At 39.2% G+C, this 26,124-nt stretch overlaps 1 protein-coding gene across 1 annotated transcript in view; it reads left to right on the top strand.

Moving 5' to 3' along the window:
• LOC150039217 (phosphatidylinositol 3,4,5-trisphosphate 3-phosphatase TPTE2-like) overlaps window positions 1–26,124 on the top strand; it is a 34,549-nt gene that overhangs the window by 840 nt on the left and 7,585 nt on the right. Inside the window, exons 2-9 of the mRNA XM_090327916.1 lie at window positions 490–554; window positions 4,284–4,344; window positions 5,453–5,534; window positions 5,635–5,723; window positions 16,516–16,577; window positions 18,639–18,719; window positions 21,690–21,795; window positions 25,779–25,867. Coding sequence (XP_090184042.1) covers window positions 504–554; window positions 4,284–4,344; window positions 5,453–5,534; window positions 5,635–5,723; window positions 16,516–16,577; window positions 18,639–18,719; window positions 21,690–21,795; window positions 25,779–25,867 — 621 coding nt within the window. The 5' untranslated portion in view covers window positions 490–503. The remainder of the gene's footprint in view (window positions 1–489; window positions 555–4,283; window positions 4,345–5,452; window positions 5,535–5,634; window positions 5,724–16,515; window positions 16,578–18,638; window positions 18,720–21,689; window positions 21,796–25,778; window positions 25,868–26,124) is intronic.

The following is a 26,124-nucleotide window of genomic DNA, read 5'->3' as shown; positions in this document are numbered from 1 at the left end:
TTCTAAAATCCCAGAGAACAAGTTCATTATCCATGAGGTCAGGTTTGCTAAGGGAAGAGGGCTTCAAACACTAAGTTCCTGTTGAGCCTAAGGATATTATGATATTGCATAACTTATTTATTTACTTTTGTATTGTATTGTCAGTCCTGGGGCTTGAACTCAGAACTTGATAACTGTCCTTGAGCTTCTTTTGCTCAAGGCTAGCACTTTACCAGTAGAGCCACACTGCCACTTCTGGTGTTTTCTCTTTATGTTGTCCTGAGGAATCCAACTCAGTGTTTTTGCATGCAAGTCAAATGCTCTGCCACAAAATCACCTCCCTAGACTTCTATTGCTTCATCTCAATGCATCATCTTGGTTATGTCACTATCATATCAACTCTTCTTGTACTCTGAGAAAAGAACCTGGATAGATGTACAAATAATTTTTGTTATTATTGTTGTTCCCATCTGTACTGACTTTCCTAATAGGGATTCTTTTGCTTTCCAGACCGTCTTGTCGCCATGTCATTTCCATCCTCTGGGATACATACATTCTATAGGAATCCAATGCAGGTAAGCATATTTGTTCAGCACAGAGTGAACTCTATAGACTCAAGAGCTTAGTGTTGACCCAGGCAAAGCAGTGTTCTACCATTTTATTCTTTCTGGTGAAAAATCATAAAAGCATGGTATCAACTTGCTTTTGTTTATGCGAAGCCCTGGAGGTCCTACTGATTCGTAGGAGCACCCATTTATTTATCTCAAGATAGAGTGGTTTGAACATTTGGATGGGGCTTAATGGAGTGGTTCCAATGATTACGTACAGGACTGGCTAATTCACTGGGCTGATCTGGGCATCTCTGATCAGTTGCTGCTCATCTGAGGACTAGCTCATCTGAACTGGCTTTTCTGATTGCCTCTCTGTTATTATGTCTCTTCTCCCAGACAGCTAGATCTTGGGGACCATTGAAATGGACTCAGAAAAAGCAAGCAAATGAATGTAATTACATTAAGAATAAGTCTTCAAGTGAGCACGGGTGGCCTTTAATTCATTCGCTGAGACAAAATGAATTACAAAAGCAGTCTGGATTCAAGGATCAGAAAATAGGCTCCATCACATGATGAGGGGAATTGTGTCCCCATATGTAGTCTTTCAGGGAGAAGAAAGCCATGTCTAAAAAATATATGTTCTTTCACATAGATTCCCTGGTAATTAAATAAGGGAAATCCCACTTTTGGCTCTGTAAGTGACTAACTTAATTTTAAGCCCCTTGAAGCTCCTTACTAAGAAAGCACATAAAATTTGGGGTTAGGGATATATGTACATATGTATTCACATACAGTGAATTCCTGTAGTAATTCCTACTGTTTTTCCTTAATGAAATATAATTGGAGATCTGTGTATGGGTTCATATATAACGTATTTACATTCAGTGGTCAATGACAGGAAATGCTCTGATGGGTGATCACTCAGTGTGTGAACATCAATGAATGTACTTGAAGTAAGTTCCTGGAATTCTCAGCAGCTTCATCCCATAAGAGTACTGTTGTGTAAGCTGGGCATCAGTTATCCAAACATAGCCTCAGGACTACAGGTCTCTTTCCCCACACAAGGCAAATAATAAATGCTCCACAACTCTTATGAGACAAGCGAGCAAGTCCTAGTAGGAGAGTGCTTTCCTAGTATGCATGAAGCCCTGGGTTCCATTCCTTGGGATCACATTCACAGAAAAAGCCAGAAGTGGTGCTGTAGCACAAGTGGTAGAGCCCTAGCCTTGAGAAAATCCAAGGAGAGTACCTGGCACTGAATTCAAGCCCCAAGATTGGTAAAAAAATAGTGTAAGAGAAAATGTAGAACCTCACTCATCATCAGAAAAATGCAGGTGGAAACCACAATGTGATAGCACTGCAACATTCCACAAGCATGACAATTATTGAATAGTTAAGAGGTAACACATGCTAGTAAACTTGTGGAGAAAGATGGCCCATGGCAAGCTATTGATGATATCAATTAGCATAGACATTCAAGAAAACAGTGTGAAGATTCTCAAACAAATCACACTTCAATGATCTTGGGATCCAATCATACCTTGACTGGGTATTGATGCGACTTAAAGAGATCATTATGTGGCAGAGACATATGTACCCCTGGTTAAAAGCTCACTGCTCAGCAGTGAATAGCCAAGGGATGAAATCCACCTCTTAAGTTTCCATTCCAAGGTGAATGTTGTGGCACCTCTACATGATAGTGCATTGTTTACTCCTGCAAACAACTGTCTTTGTCAATAACACAAAAGGAGAAGTTATATGTTAATCAAATAAGCCAAATGGCAAGTATGGAATATGTGAAATAAAAAAACATTGATCTCAATGAAGGTGAGCCTAGACTAGTGAATATCAGAAACTTGGGTGAGTCAGAAGGAGGAAGGTTTGGACAAAGGTTGATCAATGAGCAAGAGATTATAATGACATAAGAGGTAACTTTTCCCTGAGCTGTTACACAGTAGATTGATTACACACAACAGCATTGTGTTATATATTATTAAAGAAGAAAGGATTTTAAAGTTTCACTAAGATGTTATCTAATGCTTGACATAATAGTTGTATTTAACCTGATTTATGTACATGTATGTATGTGTTTTTGTATGTGTATACGCATATACATGTGTGTGTCTCAAAATCTCATGTGATACTTAGTAATCTGCATGACATTTATTCTTCCGTATGTATCAATAAAGAACAATACGGTACCACATACCTAGAAAAAAGCCAGAAGTGGTGCTGAGGCTGAAGTGGTAGAGCTCTAGCCTTGAGAAAGTCCTAGGACAGTGCTTAGGTCCTGAGCTCAATCCCAGGACTGGCAAAAAACAACAACAACAAAAAAACAATTGGTGTTTAACTGAAAAACCATCATTATGTAATGCATGCTTATGTAAATAAACCTTTACTGATGCAGACTCCACATTGCCCTCATCTTACATTTGTCTGTTAACGCAATTATGTATGAGGGCATGCAATGAACACCACTATCAAATTGTTGACTATGTTCTGGCATTTATAATCACTTTTTAAACACTGAAAGTGTTCTTTTGATTTTTGATTGCCATAGATCAGTTTTAATGTTTCTTGAGTTTCTCATAGAAGAATCATATGGTAGGTCTTTTGTAACTGAGTTTCTACCAGCAAAAGAAATTCTAGTTTTGTGCCCTGGTTGTTCTTTTAAAAATAGGATTAATATTTATGGATCTATGGAAAATGCACGCACAGAAAGTATAGTGTTATATACTGCTCCAAAGTGTCATGAAATGCATTATATTCTGCAAATCCATTTGGTAGAAAGGAAAACATGCAACTATGACAAAATAAAGCTGGAGGAAGAGATGTAAATTTGGCAGCTGGAAGTTTTTGAGTGGACATTTTATAGCTCATATGACTTTAAATATTTGAGTTTGAAAACAATGAGGGTAAACATTGTACTTTGTGTTGATCTGTACATCATAAACATAACACTGAACAAACTTAATTCCTGAGGAGGCTAATCAGGTCATATGTTCCTGCTTGTCCTTCAAAGGGAAGAAGGTTTCAGCATTGTATTTTGAACAACACTGAATATAGAAAGAAAAGGGTCAGAGTGCAGATGCGTGGAACACAGCCACAGTTACTGGAGAAACAAACACAGTGAGGAAGCATCAACAAGTCTGGCCACTTCTGTATGCAGTCAGACCATGTCCCTTTGCCCCTAAGTCAAGTAAAAGCTACTTTTGCTGGAAAATACAATGTGTTCTTGATCTTAGCCATGCTCTCTTGTAGTCACTTCATAGATATCTAGGGATCCAGGAAGAACAGGATTTATAAAACTGCAAAAGGCAGACTGCTTTCCAAACACAATGCCTTTTCTTGTCATCTTGAAGAGAAAAATCCAGAACTATAAACACTGGCCAGGCCTCCAGAGACAAAGGCTAAGGGCAGGTCATTCAGACTGAGACTTGGACAGATTTAACATGCCTACCTTAATGCCTCCAGCACCTTCCTGTTTAATCTGAGGGTCTATCTGGAGATAGACAAGGATTAGAAGGCATGAATGTTTGGCTGCTTTGTCCTTCAGAACAAGGGGGGAGCTAGTGTATACTCTTAGGTCAAAAGAAGCATTTCGCAGACTTGAAGAAGAAGAAAATCAGAAGATTAAAGCTGTGACAAAAGCGTTTTCCAAAGTAGAGAGCATGTTTTACTAGTATCTTTAAGTAGTTGTACAAAGGAGCCGCCTTCAACAATATAGTTTATGAATGTATTTATCTTTTTTAGGAAGTGGCTCGTTTCTTCAACACCAGACATCCTGAGCATTATTTTGTATACAACCTTTGTAGTATGTATATCACTTTAATATATTTGCTACTGTAGATATGTAAGAAAGTCACCTTGGGTATCTTTCATTTAATTGTAAATATTACGTAGTAAGAAGTCAGATCAGAAATCTCTGTATTGCGCTGGTGCTGTGTAGTAGGAAAAGTGAGCTTGGCAGCACAACATTCCCTAAGAAATAGATGGGCCAGTGAGAGCAAAGAGGCAGACTTGCAGAGGAAGTGCTCAGGAAAGATCTGCTCTTATGCTCAATCAACTCTTCCTGCCTTTAATGCCAGATTGTATCACAGACAATTCAGCAAGTACGTTCTATGATCCACCAGAAAGGGTTGGTGATGAGAACAAGGCGCATGATGAGAAACGACAAAAGAAAACAGAAGAAAGAGAAGAATGTGCCCCCAGTTTCTCTGCTGTGTCTGTCTTCAGTTTTTCTCCTGTCTAGACATTAACACCTGTCTAGATTTTTTTATGGTGGTGTGGGGTTTTTTTGTACTTTATTTAGGGTTAATGTATAGAAGGGTTGCAGTTAGATTTTTTTAGGTAATGGTTACATTACTTCTCAAACCGTGATACCCCTTCTCATGTTTTTGTCTCCCTTTCACTGTCCCCTGATTTCCCAATCATGATTTTTATGTACATTTTTATTGCATTTTATTGTCAGAATAAACATTTAATGATATTTTCAGGGACTGAGCATTTAGACAGCACCATTAACCTCTACTTAGTGGTACCTATGTAGTATGATAGAATAAGCAGTCTAGAAGATAGAATAAGCAGAATGCAGGATGATAGGATATGCAGTCTAGAAGATCGAATAATCACTCTGTTAGAAGGTTAAAGGTAAGGAATATGAAGCATGAGTTGATTTTAAATTACTTGGGATGAAAAAGTCTTTAAGGACAAGAATCTGTCCCTAACGTCCTTCATGTCTCTTTGGCTCTTTTGTCCACTGGTCTGCCTGTGTTCCTCTCAGGACCTTTGTGCTGGTGATGTTAAAAATCCTTTTAGAACAATGGAAAGGAGATAAGAATTCCTAAGAGAAATTTTAAACTTCGTTCCTAACTTTCATGTCAGTAGGCATACAGCTCTGACACATATCTCATTTCTTTCAGGCGAACGGTCTTATGACCCTAAGTATTTTCATCACCGTGTGCATAGAATAATGATAGAGGACCACAATGTCCCCACTCTTGAGTAAGTCTGATGCCACACTGATCGTCAGAAAAGCACTAAATTCACTGGGCTTGAAATTTGGGAATGAATTTTAATTAACTAAAAATTTTTGTTAAACCAGAGAGATGGTTTCATTTGCTAAAGAAGTCATTGCCTGGTTATCCAAGGATCCTCACAACATCATCATAATTCACTGCAAAGGTGGAAAAGGTAATGATGCTTTCCTTTCTGTCTCCTTTGTAAAAAGATAGTTGAGAATAAATATTGACAGGCAGTAGGAAGATACCTACTGCTACTCCTCAGATAGATTCATCATTGCTAACATATTAATATTGTGTTTAAAGGATGAAAGAAGCAAAGAATACTAAAAGGAAAATAGAGAAGGGGAGGGAAGAACAAAGGAAAAAACTAATGTAAAGAAGGGAGGACAATGAGCTACTTCCCTTAATTGCTGATTATATGGGTTTCTTCCATTTTGGTTTACCCATGTATACCTGCCTCCCCCAAACAGTGTTCAACTTCAGGATGGTATTGCATTTGTATCTCATTTGCAGTGATGCCTTTTTCTTCTTTAGCTGACAGTGCTGCACTTATGTATCATGTAAATGTAATACTTTCCTATTTATATACAATGTGGAATGCTGAATGAAGCTAGTTAACAAATGCATTCTCGCCTTGGGCTTTTAAGATGCTCTTCCCTGTTACCTAGTGACATTGAGAATTGTTTCACAAATCTGTTGGCCACTTTAAGGTTTCGTTTTCAGAAATGTCTTTCCAAGTACTGTGTCCTACCACACTGCCTTTTGATTCTTGGGAGTGTGGGGTGATTTTGTATTGTTTCTTGGCATTAATATGGTCGGAACCCAAGGCCTCACACGTCCTGGGGCCCTTTACTACTGGAGCCACTTACATTCCTCATACCTGTTTGCTTTAGTCATTATTCACATTGGTTCTCACTTTTCATCCTGAATCCAGAAAGGCCTAGACTGTGACCCTCTTTAACTTTTTCACACACTTGGGTTCATGGATACATACTGTGATGCTCTACTTCTTACTTGAGAAGAATTCTTGTATAGATTTGGGCTTGCCTTGAATGACAAACCTCCCCATTGTCTATATCTGAATAGCTAGTAATACAGCCACTACGGCTGGCTGGCTTTGTGTTTTGTGAGCATTTGTTTGGTTTTGATTGAGTCAGGATTTCCCTATATAGTCTCAAGCTTGTTATCTTCCTGCCCTTGCCTCTGTGTGCTGAATGGCAGAAATGGCCACCATACCTCCCTCTTTGTCCTGCTTTAGGAAAGGTTAATGTATTGTCTTGCTATTTGTGTTGTTTCTTAACCCATTTTGGAGATTCTCTGGTTCCATAGCATATACCTCTTTGCTCAGCTGATTATCTACTTTATTTTTAAAAATTTAATGTATAGAGGGGTTACAGTTATATTTGCCAGATAGAAGGTGCCAAACTTCTCACACATCTATATCCCGTCTCATGTTTTTGTCCCCATTTCCCTCTGCCCAACCCCTCCCCTGATTTTTCCCCTCCTATATCAAATACACAAGTAAACATCTAGATAATATACCAGGTAACAAAGTGGGATACTGTAACAATATGAGATTAACCAAAGGGCAACACAAGAGTAGAGAGAAGAACATGATACATTACAATAACAGTCACTTATAATTAAGCTCTTGTTTCCATGTCTTGGTAGTCCATTAATTTGGCCTCATCCTATATGGCATTATGTGTGTAGAATTTGAGCTACTGTGTTCCTCAGCTAGGGGCAAACTAGATGTGTACTAATTATTACAAATGGGAATCCATTGAGCCTATGTTTCTTTCAGTACTTCACTTAATATGATTTTTTCCAAGTTTTTGCATTTCCTTACAAATCGTGTAATGTCGTTCTTTCTGATGGCGGCATAGAATTCCATTGTGTATAAATACCACATCTTAGTGTTTAAATCTCTCCTGAGGAGCATATGGGTTGGTTGCATACCTTTGCTATGGTAAATATTGTGGCAATGAACATTGTTGTGCTAGTGGCTTTAGTATGTCCTTGTTTCTGGACTATTAGGTAAATGCCAAGTCGTGGAATTGCTGGGTCATGGGGTGATCTATGTTTAGCCTTTTGAGGAACTGCCACACTGCCTTCCATAGTGGTTGAACGAGTTTGCACTCCCACCAACAGTGTAGTAATGATCCCTTCTGGCCACATCCCAGCCAGCATCTGTAGTTATTGCATTTCTTGATCATGGCCATTCTAACTGGAGTGTGGTGGAATCTCAAAGTTGTTTTGATTTGCAGTTCTTTTATGGTTAGAGAGGTTGAGCATTTCTTCATGTGTCTATAGGCCATTCTTATTTCTTCTTCCGAGAAGACTCTAAGTCTTGGCCAATCTTTTTATAGGATGGTTATTTCTTTGGAGCTTAATTTTGGAATGATTCATTTTTTTTAGCTATAGGTATATTTTAGATATGAGGCCTTTGTCTGTTGTATGATTAGTGAAGATCTTCTCTTACTCTGTGAGCTTTCTATTTAACCTGCTACCTATGTCCTTTGACCTACAGAAGCTCTACAATTTAATGCATTCCCCTCTGTCCTAGCTATATTTAATTTTTTGTGCTTGTTTGGTCTTTATTAAGAAAGCTTCGACCTGTGCCAGGGGGACTTAGTGTATCTCCCATTCCTTCTTGTAAAGTTTTTAAGATCCATTTGGAACTAATCCTAGTATAGGGTGACATAGAAGGTACCAACTTTAATTTTCTGGAGGTGCTGAACCAGTTCTGCCAGCATCACTTGTTGACGAGGCTGTCTTTCTTCCATTCTATTTTTTGGGCTCCCTTATCAAAGATTAAGTGGCCATAGGTTTGTGCGTTGATTTTTGGGCCTTCAATTTGATTCCATTGGTCCTCTGCCCTATTCTTGTGCCTGTATCAAGTTGTTTTGATTACTGTAACTTTGTAATAGAGTCTGAAATTTGATATGGATATTCCTTCAGAGTTGCTCTTTCTGCTATATAGGGTCTTTTATTATTCCATATGATATTGTGGATTTCTTCTTCAATTTCATTAAAGAATGACATTGGGCTATTGATGATTATTGCATTGAATTTGTACATAGCCCTTGGCAGGATTGCCATTTTCATGTTGTTAATTCTTCCAGTTCAGGAGCCTGGGAAGTTTATCCATTTCTTCAGATCTGCTTAAATTTCATTTTTCAGGTTTTTAAAGTTTGCATTATAAATGTCCTTTACATTCTTAGTTAATTAATTCCTATGTATTTTATTTTCCTTGAGGCTATTGCAAATGGAGTTGCTTTCCTGATTGCTGCCCCAATCCCCTCATTGCTGGTATACAGGAAGGCTGTTAATTTTTGAGGGTTAATTTTATACCCTGCTACCTTGCCAAAGTTTCAAATCAGCTCAAGCAACTTGCAAGTAGAATCTATAGATTTCTTTAAATAAAGAATCGTGTCATTTGCAAAGAGGGCAAGTTTCACTTCCTCTTTCCTGTTTGGATCCCCTTTCTACTTGCTTCTTTTCTTATTGCTCTGGCTAGGAATTCTATACTATGTTAAAGAGAAGTGGAGAGAGTGGGCATCCTTGTCTCATTCCTGAATTTAGTGGAAATGGCTTTAGCTTTTCACCACTAAGTATAATGCTAGCTGGGGGGTTGTCATACACAGCCTTTATTATACTGAGGAATGTTCCATGGATTCCTAGTTTCTCCAGAGCTTCTAGCATAAAGGGGTGTTGGATCTTGTCAAATGCCTCTTCTGCATCTGTTGAGACAATCATGGAATTCTGGCCCTTGCTCCTGTTGATGTGTTGAATTATAGGAATTTACTTGCGTCTATTGAACCAGCTTTGCACCCCTGTGCTGAATCCTGTTTGAGCATAGTGTATAATTTTTTTTCGTAGTGTATAATTTTTTGAGGAGTTGCTGAAGATGGTTGGCCAGTATTTTGTTGAGCAGTTTTGCATCAATATTCATCAAAGAGATGAGTCTTTCTTTGATGAGTCCCTATCTGGTTTTGGGATGAGGGTTAGGGTGGCTTTGTACAATGAGTTTGGCAGAAGAGTGTTCACTTTCAATTTCATTGAAGAGCTTGAGGAGTATTGGTGTGAGCTCTGTTCTGCTGGCCTCATAGAATTCAGCTGTGAATTCATCTGGCCCTGGGCTTTTCTTGGATGGGAGGTCTCTTATTGCCATTTCTATTTCGGGACTTGACATAGGTCCGTTTATTTGGACTAGGTCTTCTTGGTTCAGCTTGGGTATGCTAATATTGGCGAGAAATTCATTCATCTCTTCTAGATTCTCAAATTTGTTGGCATAAAGTTAGAGATGTATTCCATTATGATGTTCTGTACCTTGGTAATTTCTGCTGTGATATTTGCATTCTTGTCTATGATTTAGTTTAATTTTGTTTTGTTTTGTTTTGTATTTTGGGGACCTCAAATCTAAAATATATCAGCAGCTAAAAAAATTGAATGACTCCAAAACTAATCTCCAAATTAACAACCATCCCATTAAAAGATGGGCCAAAGACTTAAAGAGAGTCTTCTCTGAAGAAGAAATAACAATGGCCTATAGACACATGAAGAAATGCTCAATATCTCTGGTCATAAAAGAAATGCAAATCAAAACAATTCTAAAATTCTACCTCACTCTAGTTACAATGGCCATGATCAAGAACCTAATAACAACTGATGCTGGAGGGGATGTGGCCAGGAGGGATCACTACTACACTGTTATTGGGAGTGCAAACTTGTTCAACCACTATGGAAAGCAGTTTGGCAGCTCCTCAAAAGACTAAACATAGATCACCCCATGATCCAGCAATTCCACCACTTGGCATTTACCCAATTGTCCAGAAACAAGGACATACTAAATCCACGAACCCAACAATGTTCATCGCAGCACTATTTACCATAGCAAAGATATGGAACCAACCCAGATGTCCCTCAGTTGATGAGTGGATCAACAAGATGATGTGGTGTTTATACACAAGGGAATTCTATGCTGAGGTCAGAAATAATGACATTGTCCCACTTGTAAGGTAATGGAAAGACTTAGAAAAAATCATATTAAGTGAAGTAAGCCAGACTCAAAGGAACATATGCTCAATGGTTTCCCTCATTTGTCATAATCAGTAGAAACCTTGGGCTCTCCTAGCAGAGATTTACAATAGAACAAAATCTAGTAAGCACCTCCAGGATGTAGAAACAAAAGCCATATAATGAGTGATTGTTGTCCTTAATGTACCATGTTATGTCTCATCTCTTTTGCTGTCCCTTGGTTATCTCATATTATTACAATATTTCACCTTGTTATCTGATATATTTTATATATACTTAACTGGTCATTTGAAATTGGATAGGGAAGGGAGGAAATCAAGATGAATGGGGGAATGGGGGAGGGAAATGGGGACCATGACATGAGAATGGTATCAAAGTTTGTGAAGTAATGCACTTTTTATCTGATAAATATAATGTAACCCTTCTATCAATTACAATAAAAGATGTATGGAAAAAAAGAATCATGTCATCTACAAAGAGAGAAAGTTTCACTTCCTCCTTCCCTATTTCAACTTCCTTTATGTTTGGCTCTTGCCTTATTGCTCTGGCTAGGAATTCTAATACTGTATTGAACAGGAGTGGAGAAAGTGGGCATGCTTGTATCATTCCTGATTTCAGAGGAAATGGCTTTACCTTTTCTCCATTTTCTTTTATGCTAGTTTGTAGGGTGGTCGTGTAAGATTATACTGAGGAATGTTCCATGATTCCTACTTTCTCCAGAACTTTTTGCATCAAGGGGTGTTGGATGTTGTTAAATGCCTTGTCTACATCTATTTAGATGATCATGTGATTGTTGTCCTTGCTACTTTTGATGTGATGAATTATATTAACCCACTAGCATGTATTGAACCAGCTTTGGATCCCGGTGATCAGTCCTGTTTGATCACAGTGTATAATTTTTTGATGAGTTGTTGAAGTTGATTGGCCAATATTTTGTTGAGCAGTTTTGCATCAATATTTATTAAAGAACTGGGTCTCTGGTTCTCTTTCTTTGATGAGTTCCTGTCTCGTTTTGACATGAGGGTTAAGCTGGTTTCATAGAATGGGTTTGGTAGAGAGCCTTCACTTTTAACTTCATTGAAGATTTTGGGGAGTATTGGTGTGAGCTCTTCTTTGAAGGCCTTATAGATTTCAGCTATGAATCCTTCAGGTCCTGGGCTATTCTTGGATGAGAGGTCTCTTATTGCTTTTTTTGTTGTTGTTTTTTATTGTAATTAGTAAAAGGGTTACATGATATTTGCCAGATAGAAGGTGCATTAATTCACATACATTGATACCCTTTCACATGTCTTGGTACCCGTTTCCCTCCCCCCCACACCCCCTCCCGTCTTGGTTTTCCCCCCTTTCCTATCAAATTTCAAATATCCAAATACAAATAAATTCAATATATCAGATAACAAAGTGAGATACTATACCAATATGAGATAACAAGGGACAGCAAAGGAGATGAGAGACAACATAGTACATTAAGGACAACAATCATTCATTATATGGCTTTTGTTTCACTATCCTGGAGGTCCTTTCAATTAGCTTCACATTATATGTCCTTATGTATCAAGATTTTGCTCTATTGCAGATCTCTGCTAGTAGAGCCCAAGGTTTCTACTGGTTATGACGAATGAGGGAAACCATTGAGCCTAAGTTCCTTTGAGTCTGGCTTACTTCACTTAATATGACTTTTTCTAAGTCTTTCCATTTCCTAACAAATGGGGTGATGTCATTCTTTCTGACAGCAGCATAGAATTCCATTGTGTACAAATACCACAACTTGTTGATCCACTCATCAACTGAGGGACATCTGGGTTGGTTCCATATCTTTGCTATGGTGAATAGTGCTGCAATGAACATTGTTGTGCTAGTGGATTTAGTATGTCCTTGTTTCTGGATGGTTGGGTAAATGCCAAGTAGTGGAATTGCTGGGTCAAAGGGGAGTTCTATGTTTAGCCTTTTGAGGCACTGCCACACTGCTTTCCATAGTGGTTGAACGAGTTTGCACTCCCACCAACAGTGTAGTAGTGATCCCTCCTGGCCACATCCCCTCTCGCATCTGTTGTTATTCGTTTTCCTGATCCTGGCCATTCTAACTGGAGTGAGGTGGAATCTTAGAGTTGTTTTGATTTGCATTTCTTTTATGACCAGAGATGTTGAGCATTTCTTCATGTATCCATAGGCCATTTTTGTTTCTTCTTCAGAGAAGACTCTCTTTAAGTCTTTGGCCCATTTTTTTAATGGGGTGGTTGTTACTTTGGAGATTAGTTTTGGAGTGATTCAATTTTTTGAGTTGTTGATATATTTTAGATATGAGGCCTTTGTCCGTTGTTTGGTTGGTGAAGATCTTCTCCCACTCTGTAGGCTTCCTGATTAGTTTACTAGCTATGTCCTTTGCCATACAAAAGCTCTGCAGTTTAATGCAGTCCCACTTATCCAGCCTTTCTCTGATTTGTTGTGATTCTTGGTCCTTATTAAGAAAGTTTCGACCTGTGCCAAGGAGGCCTAGTGTATCTCCTATTCCTTCCTGTAATATTTTCAGTGTGTCAGCTTTTACCTCCAGGTCTTTGATCCATTTGGAGTTAATTCTAGTGCAAGGTGACAACGAAGGATCCAGCTTTAGTTTTCTGCAGGTGCTTAACCAGTTCTGCCAGCACAACTCGTTGAAGAGGCTGTCTTTCTTCCGTTCTATTTTTTGGCTCCCTTGTCAAAGATTAGGTGGCCATAGGTCTGTGGTTTAATATCTGGGTCCTCAGTTCTATTCCATTGGTCTTCAGGCCTGTTCCTGTGCCAGTACCAAGCTGTTTTGAGAATTATAGCTCTGTAATAGAGTCTAAAGTTTGGAAATGAAATTCCTCCAGCGCTGTTCTTTCTGCTAAGAAGTGTTTTTGCTATACGGGGTCTTTTATTATTCCATATGAAATTTTGGATTGCGTTTTCTATTTCTTTAAAGAATGACATTGGGATATTGATGGGTATTGCGTTGAATTTGTAGATAGCTCTTGGCAAGATTGTCATTTTCATAATGTTGATTCTTCCAATCCAGGAGCATGGGAGGTTTTTCCATTTCCTTAGTTCTGCTTTAATTTCCTTTTTTAGAGTTTTAAAGTTTTCGTCAAAAAGGTCCTTTACATTCTTAGTTAAGCTAATTCCTAGGTACTTTATTTTTTCATTTTTTATTTTTTTTATTGTAATTAGTAAAAGGGTTACATGATATTTGCCAGATAGAAGGTGCATTAATTCACATACATTGATACCCTTTCACATGTCTTGGTACCCGTTTCCCTCCCCCCCAACACCCCCACCTGTCTTGGTTTTCCCTCCTTCCCTATCAAATTTCAAATATCCAAATACAAATAAATTCAATATATCAGATAACAAAGTGAGATACTATACCAATATGAGATAACCAAGGGACAGCAAAGGAGATGAGAGACAACATAGGTACTTTATTTTTTTTGAAGCTATTGTGAAAGGAGTTTCTTTCCTGATTATTGCCTCGTTCCTCTCACTGTTGGCGTAAAGGAAGGCAGTTGATTTTTGAGGGTTGATTTTATAGCCTGCTACTCTTCCTAAGTTTTGAATCAGCTCAAGGAGCTTGGGAGTATAGTCTATCCCACTTTGCAGATGACATGATTCTGTATTTAAAGAATCCTATAGACTCTTATTGCTTTTTCTATTTCATTACTTGAAGTGGGTCTGTTTAGTAGATTTAGATCTTCATGGTTCAGTTTGGTTATTTCAATATTTGCTGGAAATTCGTCCATCTCTTCTAGATTTTCAAATTTGTTGGCATGAAGATTTGACAAGTAATCCCTTGGGATGCTCTGGATATTGGTAATTTCTGTTGTTATATTGCCCTTCTTGTCTATAATTTTGTTTATTTAGGTGTTCTCCCTTCATTTTTTGATCTGATTTGGTAAGGGTCTGTCAGTTTTGTTAATTTTTTCCAAGAACCAACTCCTTGTTTGTGGATTCTGGGGTTTTTTGGATTCTTAATTCATTTGATTCTGCTTTACTTTTAATAATTTGTTTCCTTCTACTAGATTTTGGTTGGGTTTGGTACTCTTTTTCCAGCATTTTAAGTTGTACCATTAAATTGTTGGTTTGAGATTTTTCTGTAGTAAAACGCATGAAACACACACACACACACACAGCACACACACACAGCACACACACACAGAGCTCACCACATCCAAAGTCACAAACAAGATATTCTATAAAATGAGAAGTTACCTTGTAACTTATAAGACCTATAAAACTTACAAAGTAAGTCTATGATTAGTGTTTTGAAGAAGACCCTCCATACTGATTTCTCTAGTGGATAGACTAATTTCAAACCAACCAACAGTATACTAATACAGTTCATTCTCACCTTTCTGCTCCATACTTGCCAGCCTTTGCTATTGTTTTTTTTATGACTTCCATTCTGCCTTGGTGTGATGAAATCAGCACAGATTCTATTTGTATTTTCTTTATGGTTAAAGAAGTTGAACATTTCTTTAGGTATCAATTAGCCATTTGCATAACTTCTGAGAACCAGACCTCAACATGAATGACTTCTCACTTGGCATTTAAGATACTTTGTTTTTGCCCTTGTGAAAGTTTCAACCAGGCACTGGTAACCCATGCTACTCAGGAATGTGAGATTTGTGGCAACCCAGGCAAAAAAAAATCCCTAAGATGGTTGTCTCTGTTTAACAAACAAAAGGCTAGAAGTAGAGATAATATGACTGAATTGGTAGAGTACCTTCTCTTGATCAAAAGAAGCCAAAGGAGTTCATGAGTTGAAGCTCACGATGAGATCCATCCTCACTGGGAAGGCACGTCCTCAGTCCAAAATATGTGACTCAAATTGGCAAGCTGGAAAAGGCAAAGGCTAAGGAACTGGCTACTAAGCTGGGTTAGATGCGCAATGTTGATTTCTCTGTACATGAAGATAATAAATCTGTTCTTCCTCCAGTGGAATAAAATGTATAAAGACTAGATTTAAAATGTGTACTTTTCAGGTGAAAGGGTATGTTAAAAATTAGATTATAAGGATGAATATAGAAAGAGAAAAGAACATATTTTCAAACTTAAATTTTGTAGGACAAAACTAAGATATAAGTAGAAGGTAACAGAAGAGACTTAGAGGATGAGAGATTTGAAGCAGGAAGAAGTCAAGGATTTGCTATAATTGTCAAAGTATTTGCTACAAAACACTGTCACACACACACACACACACACACACAGGCAGAGGCAAAGAGAGAGGGAGAAGAGAGAAAAGCAGGCATGTAAGCTGAGGTAGAAAGTAAGCAAGAACACTACAGCAAAATACTTAGAATTATATAATCTGAGGAATAGGAATATGCGTATTCATTATGCTTGTCTCTCTACATTCTTATGTTTGCAAATGTTCACAATACAATTCAAATAATGCAATTACATAGGGACTACAATTCTAGTTGGTAATGTGGGTTCCTGCTTGCATTTGCACTCAGCACCTGGCACATGCTTGGCCAGCATTCTCCCACTTCAGGTATATGCCCAGCTCTGTTTTGCTTCAATGCTTTTTTTAGATAAAGTACCTCCTACATTTTCCTGAGCTGGCATCAGTCTGAAACCCATTTCTATGTCTCCCACCCAATGAGGGCTGTAGATGTGAAGCACCCGGCCCATCTTGCTGGTTGAGAATGAGGTCCTGTTTATTTTGCCTAAGCTGGTTGGAATCACAACCATCCTGATCTTCCCACCTGGGAATCTGGAATTATACATGAGGACCAGCGTTCTTTTCATTACATTAATGAAAAATAAAGTCTTAATATTTCTCAATTGGAAATTTTGAGACAGCAACACTTCAGAAGAAACAGTACCAATACCAAATGAGTATTTGTGAGTGTATTTTTACACTGGAACAAAGGTTTCTTGAACTCATTTCTGCTCTTTTCTAGGACGAACAGGCACAATGATATCTATTCTACTTCTTGCCACTGGCACGTTTTTAACCGCAAAGGTAGGAAAAAGGTTTTGATACTTAGTCTTTTATATGTATTGAATTTGCTAGTTCTGAAGCATTCATGGTACAATATTAAGGAAATGCTTAGCTCATGGTGATTAAGTGAAAGTGAAAGCCTGGATTAATGCAGCCTTGTTTAATATGCAGTTATTTACTGGACTTGTACCCTTGTATTCTTGTTCTGGGCCAAGCCTATAGTGAGAGCAGTGAGACACAAATGTGAGGGAATGTCCAAATTCAGAATTACTAAGAAGAACAGCATTTTAAGGTATATTTTTTACCATCTATAAGTAGTTGCCATTCAAAAAAGCAGTTTGAGAATTCAGTGCATTGTGAGTAAGGTCACTCGTTCATCATTCTCCTCCCTCCATCTCATCTCCACCCACTACTTCCTTCCTACCATTTCTTTAATGTTGTAGGATATACACATGACTTTGTAATTCCATATTTAAGAAATAAGAATCAACGTTTTCTAAAAAGCTATGTCCTCATTAACTGACTTATGTAATTGTAGCCTCTCTGTACAACGCCTTTATACTGAGTTTTAAAAAATATTTTTTATTGTACTTAATAGGAGGGTTACATTACTTTCGCCAGATAGAAGGTGCATTACTTCACATACATTGATACCCTTTCTCAAGTCTTGGTCCCCATTTCCCTCCCCCCACTCCCACCCTCATCTTGTTTTTGCCCCTTTCCTATCCAATTTCAAATAACCAAATAGGCATATATACAATATATCAGATAACAAAGTGAAATACTATAAAAGTATGAGATAACCAAGGGACAGCAAAAGAAATGGGAGATAACATAGTACATTAAGGACAACAATCACTCATTTTATGGCTTTTGTTTCTATTTCCTATAGGTCCTTTCATTTAGCGACATACTGTATGTCCTTATGTATCTAGGTTTTGCTCTATTGCAAATCGCTGCTAGGAGAGCCCAAGGTTTCTACTGATTATGACAAATAGGTGAAACCATTGAGTATATGTTCCTTTGAGTCTGACTTACTTCACTTAATATGATTTTTTCTAAGTCTTTCCATTTCCTTCCAAATGGAGTGATGTCATTTTTTCTGACAGCAGCATAGAATTCTATTGTGTAAAAATACCACATCTTGTTGATCCACTCATCAATCGAAGGGTATCAGAGTTGGTTCCATATCTTTGCTATGGTAAATAGTGCTGCAGTGAACATCGTTGTGCTAGTGGCTTTAGTATGTCCTTGTTTCTGGACGGTTGGGTAAATGCCAAGTAGTGGAATTGCTGGGTCATAGGGGAACTCTATGTTTAGTCTTTTGAGGAGCTGCCATAATGCTTGAATGAGTTTGCACTCCCACCAACTGTGTAATAATGATCCCTCCTGGCCACATCCCCTCCAGCATCTTAATAAATATATCTATATATATATAAAGAAATTAGGCACAATAAAAATGTGTGATGGAAAAATAGTCTTTTCAATAATTGGTATTAGGACTTCCATATGTAGAAAATTAAAATTGGATCCTTGTTTATCACCATGCACCAATATCAACTCAAATGAATTTAAAGACCTCAAAGTCAGGCCTGAAACATTGAAACTATTGCAAGTTGGAGTAGGAGAAATATTAGATCTGATAGGCATAGGCAGGAACTTTTTGGAAATAGTGGCAAGGCCACAGAAAGTAGGAGAGACTTGACAAATGTGATTATATCAAAATAAAAATTTTCTACACAGCAAAGAACATAGGTGCTAAACTAAAAAGACAGCCAACAGACTGGTAGATCTTTACCAGCAATATATCTGACAAAGTCCTAATATCCAAAATATACAAGAAGCTCAAAAATTAACATCTCCCCAAAACTAATGAGCTAATCAGTAATTTGGCAAAGGAGCTAGAAAGACCTTTCAAAAAAATAATAAAGTAATTTTTAAAAGAATCAAAGGAAAGGTGGGCATTGTAGACTTGTGCCTGTAATCTTAGCCACTTAAAAATCTAGGAACTAAGAAAGTTCATAAGTAGCTCTGTCCAAAGAGGACAGATAAGCACTGATTGTATTAACCCCTTTTCTGTAGGACAGCCTTGAGTACTTCGGGGAGCGCAGAACTGACAGGAATGTGAGCAGTCACTTTCAAGGTGTAGAAACTCCTTCCCAAGTAAGTTTCTCTTTTCACAAAAAGTTATTTATGGGGAGATGTTAGTGGCACATTTAGCCTGGTCGCATCTGTAACCCTTCTTTAACAATCAATGATGGCAGAGGACTTGTGACTCCTAACCATTTCCTGATCTTTGGAGGCCCACATCTGTAGCCTCATAGGCTACTTGGCTTGGTTCTCTGCCGGGGCCTACAAGCAGCAAATTGGAGTTCCTGAAATACGGGGCAGGGACTGGAAAAAATAGCAGAGAGACAAACACATGGGGTTGGTAGGTCTGCAGCCCAGGTAAAGACTGCAGCCCCGTTTATCCTCAACTCAAGGCTTATATCCCTTCTTGAAACCAGGGAACTTCCAGGTGTTACATTCATATGGTAAATCTCAGGTCATTTAAACAGAATAAGGCCAGAAAACCATAAGACAATAAAGCAATTGTCTGATGCAAATCAAGGTACAGTTTGATTCCACTCTGGCTCCCAACAGTTCTCAACAGAGCATCACACATTCCATTTCTTATTCTTTATTCCCTACAGCTTCTGGAATTGAGTCCCCTCCCAAAAAGGAAGGTCAAATATCTAAGGTTTTCTGATGCCTGAAGATGATCTCTGGCTAGTAGATGATCTACTAGCCATTGGTTTCCCTAGAAAGAGAGATTGGATCCTTCACCAGTTTTTGCTAAGGCAATGAGCAATTCAAGGTCTTTAGAACACTGCCAGGATGGTTTTGTGATGACCCCAGTGTAGGGGAAAGAAGAGTGCAGAGAAGAGAAAGAATGAGAGATCCTCAGACCAAGAATGAGAGATAAAGACACACAGAGATAATGGGAGTATGAAAGAAGAAAACAGAATGAACTGGGAAAATAAGTATTTTACAAATCTTGTTCCAGCAGACATTATCATATTCTTTCATTCCATATTCTTAACATTGTTTAAACTATCCACTGTTGTCCTATTTTCCTCTGATAATACTTTATTATGAAAATATGAAAAATCCCAATTATATTGGATTGGAGTGTTGGTCACTATAAAAAAAAATAACTGACCAAAGAACTTAAAGTGGGGAAAGATTCATTTGGGCTCACAGTTTCAGGATTTCCTTTAAGGCCACTTGATCCCATTGCTTTGGGCCTACACTGACACTGAACAATCATGTCAAGGAGGCGGGTATTGTGGAGAAGGATTGCTCACCTCAAGGTTCCCAGGAAGCTGAGGAGAAGGAAGGGTTTGCGACATAATCCATCCTTCCAGTGACTTCTTTGGTTTCATGAGGCCCCAACTCCTAACATTTTCCCCACCTCCTACTAATGCTTTAAATTTAGGAAGCCCTCAACAAATGAATCTGTGGATAAAGGCAAAAGCCTCAAAATATAATTACTTCCCCATACCCACCTCTGAATGCTGCTGGTATACTGGGGATCAAGCCTTCCACCTATGAGCCTTTTAAGTGCACATTTCATATCCAAATTCTAACACACAAAGATGGAACCATACAGTGCATTCTACAATCATCATCCCAACCTACAGTCATGCTTTGTTTATTCCTTCCCCACTCTTCTCAAACCCTGGGTCACCCTTCCTACTCTTCTTTCCTCAACCAGGATTACTTTGAAGGAAATTCTATTCATCAGGTCCTTTTACCTCACAAGAAGTTTGGCATGACACCCAACATATGCACTCTTAAAAAAAAATCCAACAACTGCAAAGCATCTACCCGACACTGATGACTGGCACCTGTCTGTATTTCTAGATACAGGCTGAGATTTGAGAATGGTGTTCCAAAGCCAGCCCTGGCAGGAAATCCTTTCATTCTTAGTTCTAATGAAGAACCAAAACAGCCTGAGTTGGAGATGCGAAGTGGTACAGCACTGCCCTATTGCATCTTGCATTGCCCTATTGCATTTTCAGGCATCTTTCTCACTATTGCCCTTTCATTGTTTGCCCACCCTGGGGCTTAAACTCAGTGGCCTGGTGCTCAGTAGGCTTGAACTCTTCACAAGTGGCACTTTACCAGGTGAGCTAGATCTCTAGCTCAACTTCTGGCTAAGTATATAGAGATGGATTATCTCAAAGTTTTCAGCCCTGGCTGGCATTATTCTTCAGTCCTCTCAGCTTCTGCCTCCTGAGTAGCTTGGATTACAGACATCAGCCACTCGCATGCAGTACAAGTGCTTTTGCTAATTGGAAATGTGGCAGTTCACTTTATGAACTCTTCTCAGTTGGTTCATCATCAGACATCTGGAGTTTCTCAAAGAGAATTCTAAGAAATCCTCTTTGAGCAACTTGCTAGGAGCCAGAGTATTGAAAGGTTCCCTTACCAAAAAAAAAACATATTGGAGAAAAGGGCAGATAAAGAATCTCTTCTCTGTAGAGGACCCCTCACTAATGGTACAGAATCATCTAGTGCAGCTAAGTGGAGATGTCATTCCTCCTGATGAGGAACTATCTCCCAAACCATAGTCCTTTCTCTAGTGCATGACAACAGATTTTGTCATTGCTGTTTCAGCACCTTCACTGTTCTCATGGTCATAAGCAAGCCTAGAAGCAAGGGCTTCTTCTTTCCATGTTACTGTCTGCAAGTCTCAGCTGGGCTCTTTTTCCACAATGAGGAAAATACATAAGAATGTTGATAATGTAAGGGCTCATTCTCAATGTTGTCTTCCTTTCTTTTTTTTTTGCCAGTCATGGGCTTGAGCTCAGGGCCTGAGCACTGTCCTTGGACTTTCTCAAGGTTAGAGCTCTACCACTTGAGCCTCAGCACCACTTCCGGCTTTTTTCTGTGTATGTGGTACCGAGGAATCGAACCCGGGTCTTCATGCATGCTAGGCAAGCACTTTAACCACTAGGCCAAACTCCCAGCCCTAAATGTTGTCTTCCTTTCTTACTGCTGTTCACAAGCTGAAAAAGAGAAGAAGATTAGGATACTGACTTTACATCTGGCATTCCCACTAAAGTGGAGGCTTTTGTTGCTTTACAGAGTCGCTATGTCCACTACTTTGACATCTTGAAGAATGTATTGAACTGGAAAATGCCAGTGAAAAAACCTCTTAAAATTGTGAAATTTGTGATTTACTCCATCCAAGGTAAGTGCTTTAGAAAGGAAGGAGAAGACAAGAGGATGTGCAATCCACTATTTGGGAGGGTTTGGCTTATGTTATGCAAATGATCCTACATCACAGCTAAGTGTCAATGCATGTGACCTTCTCCCTCTTGAGCTCTCCTTAGATGCATCTCTTATTCCCTTGCCCATTTCCACTTGAGGGGAGGTTCTACCCCTTGCGTTCTGTTCTCGATGTTCTTGTCTCAACCTAGGATAGATTTTTTTCATAGAAGAGAAGATTAAAGAACCCAGTAGAGTCCTTCTTTCTCAGACTCATTTCTCCTTCATGGTTCATCTCAGCATTGCTGGCCCTGCCTCATTTTCTTGGCCAGTCCTTCCAGCGGCCCTTTCTTCTCAGAACTATAGTCTTTTCTCTCTTTCCTCCTCCTCTAAGCATCTCCTCACTATCTTCTCCATCAGGATGCCTTATTTTATTTGTTGCCACCTTTGGCCAGGTCATATGCTAGCATTCAGCTGGGGTTGTGAGCAGAAAAGACAAATAAGTGCTTAGATTTAAAAAAAACCAACTACAATGCAGGGGTTCTCAAGGCTCTTTACCTAAAAGCCTCCTTACTGAGAAGGCTGACATGTGGAGGACCACAGTTTGAAGCCATCCCAAGCCACTCTGAGTCTCCAATTGCAACCAAAAAAAGCAAAATGGGGGCATGCCTCAAGTGATAAAGTGTCAGCTAGACAAGCTGAGCAGGTTCAAGACCCAGACTTCAAACTCTGCTAGTTGCAAATACAAAAGTTAGACTCTGTTGCAGGCCAGGTTTAGGTAGTACAGACAAGGTTCCTAGAGGGCAGCACTTGGATTCCCCTGACTGCCCTTGTTTGACACTCACACCTGAATCTCCATGGACATAGAACAGGTTTGGAGAACTTGTTCTTCTACTAGACTCCTCTAGCAACTGCCAAGTTGGTGCTGTTTCCAAGAAATCAGACTGTCTAGTTTAGACTTCCCAATATTGCTGGAAAGACTGGCACAGACCACCCAGTTCTCCAAAGTTTTCCCCTGGGTTCTCCATCTCAGTCTTCCCACAAGTGGGACTACAGGCTTGGGCCGCTCTACTCTTTTCCTAGATGAAGTCTCTCTTTACACAGGCTGGCCTTGAAAAATAGTGAAAGAGGTTATTTATTTAGAGCTAGAAACCTAAACATGTAGAAGAAGGTGAGACAGAGAATTTTCACTTCATTTTGTCTGCATTTTGTCAGTGGGTGCATGGGGGGATCATGGGTTTCCAGCCCAACCTGTGAGTGGTACCTGAACTCTTCAGCTCAAGGCTACGACCCTACCCCTGTTCCTGGGTGTTGTCCCTAAGCTCTGCAGTACCCTTGAGCCAAGCCCCACTTCCTGTTTTCTGGAGGTTAGATGGAGATAAGAGTCTCGGGTCCTTTTGTGCCCAGGCTGGCTTTGAACCTTGATCCTCAGATCTCAGACACTAAGGAGCTATGGTTACTATGGAAGCCACTGAGCCCAGCTTTGTCTGTATTTTTCAAGGATGAAATTCCTTTGTGTGATGTAAATTGTTTAAATGTGAGGAAAATAAAGGCTTAGTACATTGTACTTGTGAATTTCAGTGGCTTATTGCTAGAGGATATCAGTAGAAAGCAGTTGGACAACTGGAACAAGGGAGAGGAGAGTGCAGCAAAAGCCATGTTTCCATCAGAAATCTTTCTGATGATAGTGTTTGATCCATGAAATTAAGAGACACCAAAACAAGGCAAGATGAAAACCCAATCAGACATGCTTCATGTTAATGTGAAATAGGCAAGGTTGAAAGGAAAAACTTCATTGTGGACTCTGAGACCAGATCTTGGAGGAAAGGCTAAAGGAAGAGGGGCCATTTGAACTGAGGAAAAGGTCACACACCCTGGGGTCACGTTGGTTATCCTAGCTACTTAGGAGGCTGAGAACTGAGGATTGTGGTTTGAAGCCAACCCAGATAGAAAACACTTATCCCCAATTAATTATAAATATTCCAAAGTGAAAGAGTGTCCCATCCAGCGGGACATCAACTAGGGCCAAGAACCTAGAGGGAGGAATGAAAGGGACAGGAGACATGAAGAAGGCAGCAAGACAAGCATCCTGATCAAGCTGCCAATTTTATTTTTCACACAAGGGTTTATATGCCTCTTCAGGAGAGGGATTGAGGTATAGGAACTGCTCGGGGGAGGGGGTCCGGTAGTAGGATGTTTGCTTGGGGTAGAGGCCAGTAGTAGGATGTTTGCATATCAACGCAAGCAGGCATGTGTTGCTTAGTGACCTACTTACAAGATGCAAGCACATTCTTACAGTAAGAATTCAGGGAGGGGGAGAATGTCCCCAATCTCCTCCCGTCATCTTGAAATAAGTGAGGGGCAAGGATTTAGGCAATATCTGAATTATGGTAGGCATTAACCTGAGAGGGGGGACAGAGGCCCTGATTCCTAGAATGGCGGCCATGTTGAGGAAGAAGCAAGACCCACTGGCTCATGTATCTGTCTTTCTGCTGAGGCCAAGCATCTTTTTGCGGGGGAATGGTTTTCATAGATGCCAACCTCCATGCTATTGGGCGTGTCCCTCAGGAGACCCCGAGACTGAGGGCTGTTTAGGCTGTCTCCTCGCAGTCTTAGCTGCACCTCATGCAAATGCTCTACACCGGTCAACGGTAGATGCATATCCCTCAGGTGGGGATTAGGGTTCCTCTGGGGGGCCCATAGTCCTCATACCCATTTAGCATCTCCCTCGTCTAGGCTGTTCAGCACTGGATGGAAAATTCACCCATCCAGAGTCACCATAATGGCTGGAACCAACTAGGGGACTTTGAGTTTAGCACAGAATGTCCCATCACCAAGAGTTTTTGGTTCCAGTCCTCTCAGGAAACGGCTGTGGGGTGGTGGTAGAATCAGGCAGAACAGAATATGTGGCAGCAGTTTCATCTCTCAGTAACTCCAATGGAATGTCACACCTCCTGCTGGGTTGCCTGCAAATTTCTGCACAAACTGGTTAAAGAAGCTAAACCTAAGGCCTGACTTCGGTGAATTCTCCCAATGATTCCCTGGTTGTTTTCCTGAGCATACTCATTTTGTCAGGCTGACAACCCATTAATTTTTTTTTAACCTTTTCTTTTTTAAAAAAAAGAATTTATTAACGTTGATTTTTACATCATCTTTTAAATGACAAGTTTAACATACAAGTGTTCAAGGAGGCAATCTCTATTTACAATCACTGGGACTTAGTATTTAGAACTTAATCACAATGAAGCTAAGGTTTGTATGTCATGGAAACACCTTAATTTATGAAATAAAACATTATGTCTATAGAGTCATAGGTTTTTATGTCTATATAGAGGAGGAATTTAGATTAATGTGGAGAGAATCGGGGAATGCAGCCATAATATTTAACAACATATATCCTATGAACCTAGGGAAATGGAGAAGATAGGATAGGGGTTGATATATCCATCAAGATATATTGTACTTATAAACTGATTGGTTAATGTAAACCCACTTGTGTAACCACCTAAGATACTAAAAGTATAAGTTAAAATGGCATAGGACTATTTCTCTCTAATGTTTGGGTATACCTGACCAATAGTATCCTTGATATTGATTTATAAATTTGACTTAGAGAAAATTAAATTTAGATTATTATTATAGAACTCTAAAGGTAGCATTTCATAAGCAAGAAATTCTGGAAGCTCCCAATGTTTTTTTTTTCCTGGAATGGTGATGTAGTAAGAATTTATCTTGTAGAAGATTAAGATATAATGATTTTTGTCTTTCTTTGCAATATTGTGAACTGCTTTAAGAGGCAGAAACCATTTGTAAAGGACAAATTCTATGCAAGATCAAATGATTAACTAAACCCACAACCTTAGCTGGCCCATATTTTCTCTCTTTATTCTCCATTGAGTTAACTGGCAAGACATTTTGCTCTGTACTCTAACAAACATATACGTTTTCTTTTTCACTTTTATGCAGGAGTAGGAGAAGGTAATGGAGCAGACCTGAAAATTGAAATAATAATGCAGCACAAGACTGTATTTACTTGTACTCGCCAAACCTGCACGGTGAGCCAAAGCTCATAAATGAGAATTCTCATGTTTGTGTCAAAGCTCCCAGTCAAGTGGCATGATGGTCTTCCCCAAAGTAACACTCACCAAAAAGAGACAGCTCTTGCCCTCTGTCACCATTCCAGTTGGCATTGCTTAGTTCAGATTCAAAGCAGAGCCTTGTTCCAAACAGTTTCTGAAAGATATTGTCAAACTGTGCTTCAGTTTAGTGCTGCTTCAAATTCACTTGTGCCCACAAATGCTAAGAATGTCCC

This window comes from Megascapheus bottae, unplaced genomic scaffold (assembly GCF_031878675.1).
Source record: "Megascapheus bottae isolate mThoBot1 unplaced genomic scaffold, mThoBot2.hap1 HAP1_SCAFFOLD_77, whole genome shotgun sequence".
Classification (NCBI taxonomy): Eukaryota; Metazoa; Chordata; class Mammalia; order Rodentia; family Geomyidae; genus Megascapheus; species Megascapheus bottae.
This window is presented reverse-complemented; position numbering and strand designations above follow the sequence as displayed.